Genomic DNA, 12,696 nt, shown 5'->3' on the forward strand with positions numbered 1-12,696 from the left:
GTACTAAGGAGATGCCAAACTGACAATTCAAGTTAGGCATATATATATATATATATATATACATATACAGTACAAAGTCCGAATTCTGGATTCATCGGGACTTCGGCGATTCCGGATTTGAGATTTTTCCAGATATTAGATCATTGGTTTAAAATTAGTACGATGGCATGTAGAAATTATAAAATTTAAATATGAAATCATGATTTATTAAAAAATGAAGCATTTATGATCTAAAGTGTAACAAAATTTACCAAAAAAAAATTTAATATTTATTTGCTTACTTTTTTAAACATTTCTTTCAATGTAAGGTGTTTAATTTGCTTTTTTTGTGTTACTATTTTTCTCTAATTCTATAGATAGACATGCTTTCTTGTTCAAAGTTCCATAGTTCAAGTTCTGCAACTGTTGTGCCGAGAATTTGGACTAACTTGTCAATCGAAATTTTTTCATTTTCAATAACCTCTTTGTCATCTGTCACTTTCTTCTCCATTGGTAGCGGTATTTTCTGAATCTAGAACCATACTATAGATTTTGCTGTCCGTTAATTGATTGATGATTGAGGCAATGACATCGCAATAAAAAAAATTCTGTTATATCATCTTCCTTACATTCTTCTTGACATTTCTTTAGAAAATCCATTAATTGGGAAATTTCACCTTTGGTTTGAGATATCTGAAAGCCTTCACATTCGTGGCTATTATATTCATCATGAAATATGGTTAGCTGGCCATAAATTATAACAAGCATTTTTGAAGTATCTGGAGGCACATCCTTCCACGATCTTGCAATGCTCCACAAAGCAGATTTTATGCTAAAATATTTCAAAAATTCTTAAACAGTATTGCCATTATTCAAGAAATTTAACATGGCTTTTGAAAATTCTACTTTATATTTGCATTTCAGCACGCACACTATTCCAATATCCATAGGCTGAATGATGGATGTACAGTTTGGTGGAAAGAATTATATGGATACATTATCTTTCACCAAAACTTTAAGTGAAGTATGCGCCGTACAGTTGTCTACATTAGGACAGTTTTTGCATCATCACGTAAACCAAGCGAATTCTGCCAAGCCTCGGGTATGAAATGCTTTTCAAACCAATCATTCATTAACACTTGTGTCATCCATGCTCTTTTATTTGCATGATATATAATGGGGGAAATCTTTACTCCTTTAAATGTATTATTTTTTGTAAAGTTTGCTAAATTATTATTTCTTCAATAACAAGGTATTCATGTAGTGCCGACGTGAAACTAAAAATCGGGACTCTCCACAGAGGAAAAAAAATAATCAAATGCGCATGCGTAAAGCATTAAAAAAAATTTTAAAAATAAAAAAAAAAAGCGGTTTTGAGGTACGGATCTCAGACTGTATATAGAGAGAGAGACAGATATCATTTGTTTCATCTTGAAGCTCTACTGAGAAGGCTCTCTGGTGGGAAAACTGGTGTCAAAAATCTAAAAGTAAAAAGTAATTGCATATTTTTATTTAGCATTAATTATGCCTATACCCTAAAAGAATCAGGTCTGTAATTGTCTCCATCCTACAGAGTTACAGAAAATCAAATTTATATATTTATTTTTCTGCAGTAAAATTTCTACTATTAAAGTATTCATTAAAAATTTTAATTTGTGCCTAATAGCAACATAGTTCTTACAGCATCAGGTATTGCATAAATTAAATAAAAATGTAATTTTAAAATGACTAATTTACCTTTTCATGAAATCCTCCCAATGACAGCCAAATTGATTTTTCTTGAGCTAACTGCTTATACTGGGCCAAAAGAGGTCCGTTTAAAGTTTCAGCTAATTGCACAGATTGTTCTTTGCTTTCTCCAACATGATCAAAACATTCTGGGAAAAATATCATCTAAAAAGAAAAACAAAAAGTTGCAATATATTGGACAGTTCATGAATGCATCTTTAACCTAAATATGGCTTTATCACATTTCTCAAAGATCACACCTTTTCAGAAACTAAAGGTTTATATGAGTATCACAACCAAGCTGGCTATCACAACCAAGCTGAACTCATATTTGTTCACTTTGTCTCTACTTCAAATTCTTTAATATCTCACAATTCTCATATTTCAAATTTTTTATGATATACTAAAATTAGACATTATATTGGTCATACAATACCCTCTAAGTATTCCATAATTAACACAAATTTTACTGTCAAGTTTTCAAAAGACTGTTATATGCATTTACTATTAAAATTCCAATTTAATCCAATTAAATTACTGAATAATTACCAATTCAAAAATTTCTCGATTCCCTAAAATCAAGAATAATATAACATTTCTGTAAATTTCATTCATTTAATTCAATATAATTGTCATAATATTTCAAAATAATTTTCACCAGTGATATATTAAAACTGAGAATTATTAATCATACAACTGTCTTAAATGAAAAGAAATCAAATCTCTCATTTTCAGTCAAAAGTAAAACAATTATTGATACCATGAAGAATATACTGAATATTGACACAGAGCAAAAACTAAGAGCCAACCAAAAACAAAACAATTTCCTGAGTAATGAATGAAAAAGATAACTTCATAAAAGATATTAAAAGTGAAACTTAAGATGAAAATACAAATAATAAGAAGAAAAAATCGTTAAGAAATAATAAGAAAAAATCGTTTTATTTTATCATTTGTATATCTAGTATAAAAATAACTTTGGCACCTACTTATCCTGTTAGCTATGAAAGTTAGCTACCATTAAATCATAAAAATTAGCAGAGATCTTGTCAAAATTACACCAAAGTCCCTGCAGAATTCTGAAGAAACTGATGCCTCTTTATTTAAGAATCAATATCTGACCCACTTCATTTTTGCATTTTGTTTAAAAAGCCTTTCATTGATTCCTATTATTTCATTAGGCTCTCCTATTTTATATGAAGCACTGTTTAGAATGGTTTAAATACACAATTCCTAGAGGTAACCGTTCTAATCTATTAGTACTTTTTGGCTATATCCAGCTGTGCTTTTCCCCATGTAATAAATGTTAATTTTCTCAACTAGCTGTAAATGACCTGGAGTACAGTCACAAATTATTAAATCAGACTCTGCAGCCCTCAAATCACATCCTCTCTGAATGGATATTTTCTTTTCCCAACTTTTCAAGCAGTATCACCACTATTTATACATTTTAAAATAAAGTATACCATACTATCCATTGATATTCATTTTTTATGCATTGATTGATACTCATTTTTTATGGTAGGATCCCATGACTTGATATGAACATAAACAACTACTTGCTGCTAAAGGCAGGACCCAAATTTTAATATCACTTTTTTTTTTAAATGCAAGAAAATATACACTAATAACAGTTAACACAAGGGTTGCTATTTATATTTCTAGTCTAACAATGAGAAAACAAAAGTTTATGATCGAAATTGGTTTTATTATTTTCCAAAATATTCTCCATGAAGATCCCTTTTGTATGCATTTAAACCAATTTTCAAACCACTTTTTCCATTCCAATTGAGGTATCTCCAAAACATGCATTTTGGAAGCATCAACTGCTTCTTCAGGTGTCGCAAATTGCTGAACACACAATTTATTTCTGATGAGTGGGAATAAAAAAACAAAAAATTGAATGCTAAATCAAGGCTGTACAACAGATGACCCATCAATTCGATGTTTTGGCCCGTCAAAAATTTCTCTGCTTGAGCCGACGTGAGAGAGCTCAAATTGTCCCCATGTTGAAGAATGATTCACCTCTTGTGCCTTTTTTGAATTTCTCCAATGAGTTCTGGCAAAAAAATAGCCTTGTATCATTTGTAATTGACCACCCTGCCTTGCTCTAGCACCATTTTAGCCATGTGACCATAATGCTGAGGAAACAGACAACCATTTGCTTCGATGTGCTTCTTCTACGGACAAATTTTGTTTAATTTGGCTCATCCTGGAAAATCCATACAGTCAACTGCTGCTTTGTTTTGAGTTCATATGCATAGATCTATGATTCTTCACCTGTATACATATTATAAACTATTTTTGATGCACCTTGAATGTATTTTTCCAACATTTCCTCGCACCAATCAACACAAGCCTTCTTTTGAACATTTGCCAGCCTATACGAAATTTAACGTGAACAAATATTTTTATGCCAAATATTCATGTAATATCTTATTGATGCTTGACTGAGTGCTTGTCATACTAATGCTCAAAGATGACTTAGTCTCACGGTATGTCCCATAATGATCTTGCTTTATCAGTTCACACACAGCATCAATATTTTCTGGCACAACAAACGATTTTGGACGATCTTCACGGAATTCGTACTGGAGAGAACATCCACCATGATTGAATTCATTAGACCAGTTTATTACAGTGATGTAGGATGGTGCTTTATCACTGTATAAAGAATTAAGCTGATCAAAGCACTCTTGTCTTAATAACCCATGTCAAAAGTTATGAAAAATAATCACACGAAAAATGTTTCACAAATCAATTCTGTTTTTTTACCCGAGATGATTTTTTCAGTTTTCTGTAAACAACACAAATTATGCTAAATTTGCAAAATATTCTGAAGTTATGGTTAAAAATATCAAACTTTCGATTGGAATCGTCTGTAGTTGCCTAGCAATACTTACTGTTGCTAAGGCCAGAAATATAAATAGCAACCTTCATAAATGTGGTCATAAAAACAAACAGCAGCTTAGTAAAAATCAGTTATGGTTACATCAAATGAAAGTGCAGACATTATGAGCATGTTATTATGTCATACTTATCTGTAATTGGTGTTAAACTGCACTGTTTGGTAACAATTCCATGGTTAATGGAATAATACATATGTACAATAACTTATAATATGAACTTTTAAAAATCAGAAAATCAAAAATTCACTTGATTCTTTTTATTGTGATTTGTATTTTACAGCAGTAGGTTTGAAAATTGATACCTGCAATATTTTACAAAAATGAAATCATCAAAAGCACATTCCATATACATTAGAAACTTATGTACATATAAAAATGGACATATATTCTTTGCATTCTAAATTGATTTAAAAGCTATTATTTATAAGGCTAGAAAATAGCCTTAAATAAAAATAACACTTTATGGAAAGCAATTTTAATCAATTCAAGTATCTCAAAAATTTTTAAATATTATATTTTTATTTTTCCCCACTGCATTACTTACCACAGAACTACCATTTTCCTGAACGCAGGGATTTATAAACTAAAATCTGCCTGGCATTTCTCTAAATACTTTTTAAAAATAAATAACATATTCTTTTTAAACTCTGGTTAAAATTTGTTTCAATCTAATAAACAAGTATGATAAAACCTTACCCTTTAAATTCTCCTATAAAAATCAGGTAGTGTTAGATTTACAGTGACAAAAGATGTATTAAAATGCATTAAATTGAGCTGCATTAATTAATGCAAAACATGCAGGAGCTACCATCAAAAACCTCAAAAAGCCCTAGTTGAGAATATTTTAAGGATTAGTTTATTTCAATGTGGAACATGAGAACTGTCTTCATGAATGACTTTCTATTAGAAATTGATATACACATTATACATTGGAAAAATTACAAAAACACTGATGCAGCCAGTTCATTCACCAATATTTGAACTCAGATTGAATTATCAGTATTCAAAAATCTGACGAGCCAAAATTTTAAGCGAAACAATATGTATTTATGTTACACATGGTAAAATCATGAAAATTCCATGCAGCTAGTCTTTTCAGATGCTAGAAGCCGAACCTGAGACAAGCTATAAGTGCATCATGGTTTTACCCATTCAGTGACATCAGTCATGATTAAAAGTTAAGTAAGCAGCATAAAGGAAAATAGTGCTAATTTTTCCTATTTTAACAATGATATCACCTCAATCGGGAGGGAGGATGTTTGTAACAATATTTTGGATCTTTAAGTGATTAATCTGTTAAGACTTATCTTCAAAGCGGGTGATGCATCCAGATTAGTGATAACCAATTAAATTTGGTAGAATACCTCAAAATCATAAAGACCATATTTATATAACTGAAACTACATTTATCTTTATCATTTTTAGAATTTTATACTAAAATTCAGATATTGTCAGTTAGTGAAAACTATATTCATATGGCATAATATAAAACTTTTATTTAAAATTTGTAATAAAACAATTTTTTAAATGATTTGGCAGGTCATTTATTGTGAAGATCATCAAAATTTTTTAACTAACATTTGATTTCCACTTCCATTTCCGATATTGTAATCGTCAAAAATTTATTAATGGTACACCAAGTACTACTTTATTTCTCAATTTAGAGCTAATAATCTTCATGGTTATTAACACTGCCTCACAAACATAAATAAAGCCATATATAGAGATTCATTTTCTAAGAAGTGCATATTTTTTAAAATAACCATAAATCAAATCCAGTTGTTACACTGTTTGTCAAAATTATAGGGTACTGTCAGAAATAAAGTATAACTATTTGAAAAATTATTCAAAAGAATTTGAGCAAAGGCCTTATTTAACATAAATTACCTTGTTTGCTGGTTGATAAGTCTCAAAATTTGTTAAAAAATGCTGAAAAATGAAATGTTGGAAGTTAAATTTTTAGAAAATTTAAAATATTCTTCTTACTTTTGCAATAAATCTTTTTTTTATTATGATGTATGGCCACCTCTGATGGAAACATAGTTTCAAATCTTGATTTCATAGAATTTACCAAACTGCTGACCAAGTGTACTTGAATTCCATGTCACTCTTTCCAGATCCTGGAGAATCCAAAGAGGCATTTGGTATGCTGCTATTTGGATTATCTGTAGGATAACTAAAGCATTCCTCACATGCTCAATCAGGCTTGAGTCTGGTGAGTAATCTGGCTGTTCCCTTTCAGGGATATGTTCCCAAGTATTCTGACATCAGAGATTATTAATGCAGGCAAACATTATGTTTGCCTGCAACAAAAAGTTTGGGCTAACATCACCCTGAATAGCCTAATTTGGAGCTCCAAGATCTCATCTACATATCAACCTTCATTGTAAATATACAGCTTGGTGTGACCATTTTTGATATGAAGGCAAGTTGTCTATTCGTCAGTACCTCCAAATCAAAACCTGTCTAGAATTATAGTTCAGTCTGTATATGGACTTAGCAGTAAAGAGTACACTGTCCCGTTTATCTTGGCTGCATTGAACATAATGATGATGCCAACTTAAATGGTTCCCTTTGAAAGACAAAGTGAGTGAGACACAAACCATTGTTTTCTTGCATAAAATATAACCTTACAAAAATCTTTGTGTTATAGTAGAATGGCTGATTCAAATTCCTTTAGCAGCCTGAATGTCTAAAACTTCTCTAGTAATTGCTTCATGGTTTGAGTCAAATAACAACAAAACCATTTTTCGGATTCACTTGTTGCTCTTGACCATCATGATTTGGCAATCTGCTAACCAATTCACTGCTTAAAAAGCAGTTCCAAGTTCTGAGGAGTATTCCAGTTTTGGACATCTATCTCTGTTTTCCCTCCCTTAGTTAACCAATTACGGTTGTGCTTGCCTTTTACTAAAATAATGCCTCCAAGTCATAACTAATGAATACTGATCACTCTGAAAAATCACATTCACATAAATTCCAACATGCATCTATTGTGCAACATATTATCCATTAACTCATTTTCATATTTCATGTGCTAATCTATGACTCAAGTCCACTTTCAGTTGCAAATAATTAACGTTAATAATTACACTATTGAAAATGTTAATCAGTCAGCATATTTTTTCAGATTATTCTTTAATTTCAAAGAAAAATGTATGCATTGTGCTAAGCACTTGATTACAAAATTCATGCAACTTTAAATTCAGTTCTGCCTAACAGTGATATTTTGTTTGACTGTGTTACTGAAAATGTTTAGGTGTGAAAAACTGTTTCAAAATCCAGAAATTGACTCTTCAATATAATCTGCATTGAATAAAACTGTCTCAGTGTCCAAAGTAAATTTAAATGAATCTCAAAAACAACTGATATTCTCACAGAAGTGATATAGCACATAAACATCATATAAGAAATGTGTATTCTATTAAGCAATGCTGTAAAAAACACACCCAAGAAGTGTTGGGATTATCTCCATAATGCATAGTAAATGAAACAACATATTACTAGATTTTTGAGTAAACAAGTAGACTTCTTTCTAGAGCAAGTTCTTTAAACTGAATTGTAGTCTAGCCTATGAATGTTTATTATAAAATTTTTATAAACTATGAATATCCAACTATAATTCTCTCTACTTTGAACTTCATGATAGAAATCTTCAAATCACATTAACAAAAAGAGATTATTTTATTTAAAAAGTGATTATGAAACTTAGAAATTATTATTTAAAATTGTTCATTTTTCACAAGCTATTTTTTATCTGTTTTAGATTTACTTCTTTCAATAAAGCTTATTTTTCATCAGTTGTTTACGAGTTTCATTATTATACCTTGAAAATATCTTAAAGAAATCATCAAGAAAGGTACATAAGAATAACTCTGCTTTTTAGCATGCTATTAAAAACATACAGAAATTTTTAGATAGTATTTTTCATTCATCCAAAATAGTCTTTAACCTTCCAGCATGCATACTATGCACAAAGAAAACGACAAATTCGGTTTTTAATGCACACTTTTCGCATATCGCAGCTGAGATGTCTGAATGTCATTTCTATTCCTCTTTTCAAACCTTCCCCATATCATGGAATGTGCTAACAGGAAGCCATATGACTTTTTTTTGTTTTTTTACTGGGATTTTGCACTATGTGGTAGCTTAATCATAAAAGTTATAACACAGGCGTGGTTGCGAGTGAAAATTCGGAAAATATTTTTTTCTCAAATATTTTGTAAGTTTGTGTTATTAATTGAAGTGTATTATTTTAATTTGTATAAATTCAACTCTATAATTTTTATATAGGTTTTCATGACAAAAGATCATGTGCAACCAGATAATTTTGCTCGCATTCTTCAAGAATTATCTGATGAAAAACAAGACGACAAGGAAACCTTTGGATGTGAGAACAGCAATCTAAGTGAGGAAAATATAGAGATAAATAATATCAGCACTGAATCTGAACAATACATTTTGGATGATGATAGTAATAATGATATAAAAAAAGGAATGATGATGATATATTTTTTGTTAGTACGGATAAATCTTCTAAGTGGTAAAAACAAAGTATGCAAACTGCTCAAAGACAAATAAGAATATCGTGAGCGTTACCTGGCATAAAGCACCATGCCAAGGATATAAAGGATGAAATGGGAATATTTTTGAAAATAGCTGATATAAATATGCTTGATGAGATTTTGGAATGAGCAAATAAATATGTAAGTTTACTAAAAGGCAAAATATTCAAGAGATAGAGACTGCACTGTTACCTGAGTGGAAAGGATGGTCTACTTTGGATTGCTTTATATGATAGGAATAAAAAAAGGACACCATGTAAATGCAAAAGACTTGTTCTCAAGTGATGGAATTGAAATAACAAGACTTGTGATGAGCTGCAAGAGATTTATATTTCTGACAAGTTGTCTTCGATTCGATGCTAAATCAACAGGATAGGACAGATGAATATTAAAACTAGCTTAGATTTTAAAATATAGTTATTAAATAATAAATTTTTAAATTTCCATAATAAAATACATCATTGCTTTACCACCTAACTAATATAAGCATTTAATAATAATTTACTATCATTTGAATGTGACATCATTTGTATTTTTCAATAATAAGATTAATATTTTATGTTTTAACAAATTTATTATCAATATTCACTCATTTCTGCCATTTTTCGTGCAAAAAACGGTAAAATAACAGATGTCGTAAAAAAAAAAAAAGACGTGCACGTGCTCATGTAAAGTGCTAAGCGCACATGCTGGAAGATTAAGTTTTAATTAATTGGAAAAATACAAAAAAAATTTTCTTGCTGCTTCAAACAACTAATATTGAGAAGAATGTTTATTATTTAACTGGAGGGGAGTAAAAAAAGGAAGCACCTTAGCTTGGCGAGATGATGCAACATTTATAAAATTTTCGCAGACTTCAAAATTTTTACTTCGATCTGCAGTTGAATTCAATTGGCAAACAGCAACCACTAATGAATCACTTGATGACATAGTTAAATTTCTGGAAATAAAAAATGAAAAGAAACAGATTAATAATAAAAATTAATTTGAAAGATTTGAAAGCTTCCACATTTCATATTATGCCCAAAGGGGCGTTTTTTTCATTTACACATACATACATACATGTTTTGAGAGAATTTGGGTTAAAAATATTTAAAAACAGCATATCTTTAGAATTTCCGACAGACAGCCTCATGCACTGGAGATAAAAATTTATTCCACACAGTGTCTTGCCACTGCTCACTTTGAAATCATCGAGTTTCTTAATCAAACATTCATTAAAGTTCTTTAAAATATGAAATAGACAATAAAACAAATTCGAAATTTAAGATTTGGGCTTCCAGGTGCCCATGTTCAGGTGGACATGGGCTACATTATTCAAAATTTGATGGCTCTAGGTATCGTTGTTTTTTCACAATGTGAGAAACATTCTTAGATTCATGCAGATTCTTCCTTATTTAATTTTTTTAAACATAATACAGGGAGATAATATTTGGTGGCAACAAACTGAAAAGTGATACAACCGCTTATAGTGATTGATGCAAGTTGCCATTTCGAGACTAATAGCCCTTCTCTGAGCTAATACTCCTTTGGGCTAATAATGATTTAAATCCATTCAACGTATGCTGTTTTTATACATATGATAACTGAAAGTTACAAAAAAAATTAAGCAATACAATAGGTAACACTTATTGTGATAATATTTGCCCACAACTATTTTGATAACATTAAATAATGAGAAAAACATATCCTTAAAAATAGCAATGGAATTTTTCTATTTTAATATAAAAACAACAAGAAACATACAGATAGTCAGTTTCATAGCATTTTAATTGAGAAAATGCAAAAGTTTGTTTCTGAATTCTTCATAATGTTTCTGTAATTACTTGACCGATGGCTGACACTAATCTTGATACTTAGAGGGCATCCCTCACTGGAGGAGATCTTGCTAATGTAAAATTTAAAATTAGACAAAAAAGCAACCTCAGCTTTGGCATGAATGTTTTCAGGGAGGAGGAATTGCAGATTACATTTGCACTAGAAGAAGCACTTGTGTCTGATCCTCTCAAAATTAATAAAATTATTGAAAAATCTACATCAAACTAGGATTCTTAATTTAGTGACTTTTCTTCAATTTAAAAAATTTATTCTCGAATATTTGGATCATATTAACTGAATTGTTGATAACAATAAGTGATGTATTTTGCATGTTTTCATATACAAAAGAGCAGGACTTCATAAACATATCCAATGATAATATTAACTGTGATCATATTACATAACAGTTATTCCTGTCTACTTTAACAATCAAACATCCATTAATGGGTACTTCATTTTAGAAAATATGGACAATTACTAAAAAGCTAGACACTAAAAATGAAATTTACGTTTAAAAAATGCATTATCATTTACTGGATACTTCCTAATAATAAAGAAAGTTTTGATGCCATGAGTGTCTGCTAATTGAAGTTTCAACTGCATACATGATTGATATGACTTTTTTAACTTCTAAATTTAAAAATATCACACATTCTTTACAGTCAGCATATAAAATAATACCATCCAATAAGTTACATTATTACTTGCTTTATCTTTTTGATTAATTTAAATAAAGTAAGAAATTAAAACCTACTTTTAAAAAATAACTTACTAATTTTAAAGTTATGAGTGAAGTATACTTTAAGTAAATGTATTCAATAAAAAATGAAATGTAAGTTCAGATATAAATAATTCTGCTTCCTTATTATAGCGACCCCCAAAATTTAACCGCTAATCAACTGAACGTAACAAGTATACAAGAATATACCTCATTACATGTGCAGATATATCTTAGTTTATTAGCGATTCAATCTTGGGGGCCACTATAATATGGAAGTACCAAAATAAGAGTCAGATAGATGCAGAACATTACAATTTCAGATAAAGTAAGAACTGCAAATCAAGTCTATACCTGAAATTATGCAGTCGCATATCTTAATGTAACGGATAAAAATATCCTCATACTTTCAAATACAAATTTTTAGAAATTTAAAGAATATCATGACAAATTTTATTCTTTATACACCAGCTTAACTTTAAAAAAAAAAAAAAAAATTAATTTGGCATAACTTCCTTATTTTTATGGACCATTTTTAAACTTTACCAAAAACAGCAATACATCGCCAATGGCAGCCCTAACGAGGTATCATTTAACTAGTTCACTCATCATGAGAAGAAAGAAATGCGAGTGGGGGGGGTGTATTTATTTTTTCAGAACAATTTTTAATACTTTTTTATTCACCAATAATTCTGGAAGATGTTGTATAGTTCTTCCAAAATATAGGCATTTTATTTTGTATCTGAATGTGTGAAAATGGCCATAGAATGAAACTATGCATTTGGATTTGCACCATGAAAAGCTGCATATAACAGATTCAGTGGCTGCAGAATAACATTTGTAAGAGTACTATGTTTCAATTACTTTTGGACAGAGGAACTGACACTGGTGAGAGCAGTTTTAAAAAAATCAACCTTTGTGAAAATATGACAATTGGTTTGAACAGTTTTGTAAGAAAGGTGTGTTCTTTACATTTAAT

General features: G+C 30.0%; 1 protein-coding gene across 5 annotated transcripts in view; it reads right to left on the minus strand.

Annotated features, from left to right (window-relative positions):
- The window catches only part of NitFhit (ntrilase and fragile histidine triad fusion protein NitFhit), a 78,180-nt gene that overhangs the window by 33,504 nt on the left and 31,980 nt on the right, over positions 1 to 12,696 (minus strand). For all 5 annotated transcript variants that reach the window (XM_085824337.1, XM_035363695.2, XM_035363696.2 and 2 more), the window contains 2 exons: positions 9,992 to 10,121; positions 1,717 to 1,872 (listed from right to left, as the gene is read on the minus strand). In XM_085824337.1, coding sequence (XP_085680463.1) covers positions 1,717 to 1,872; positions 9,992 to 10,121 — 286 coding nt within the window. The remainder of the gene's footprint in view (positions 1 to 1,716; positions 1,873 to 9,991; positions 10,122 to 12,696) is intronic.

This window comes from Stegodyphus dumicola, chromosome 1 (assembly GCF_044657685.1).
Source record: "Stegodyphus dumicola isolate Sdum_Otavi_A_Nest chromosome 1, ASM4465768v1".
NCBI classification, from domain to species: domain Eukaryota; kingdom Metazoa; phylum Arthropoda; class Arachnida; order Araneae; family Eresidae; genus Stegodyphus; species Stegodyphus dumicola.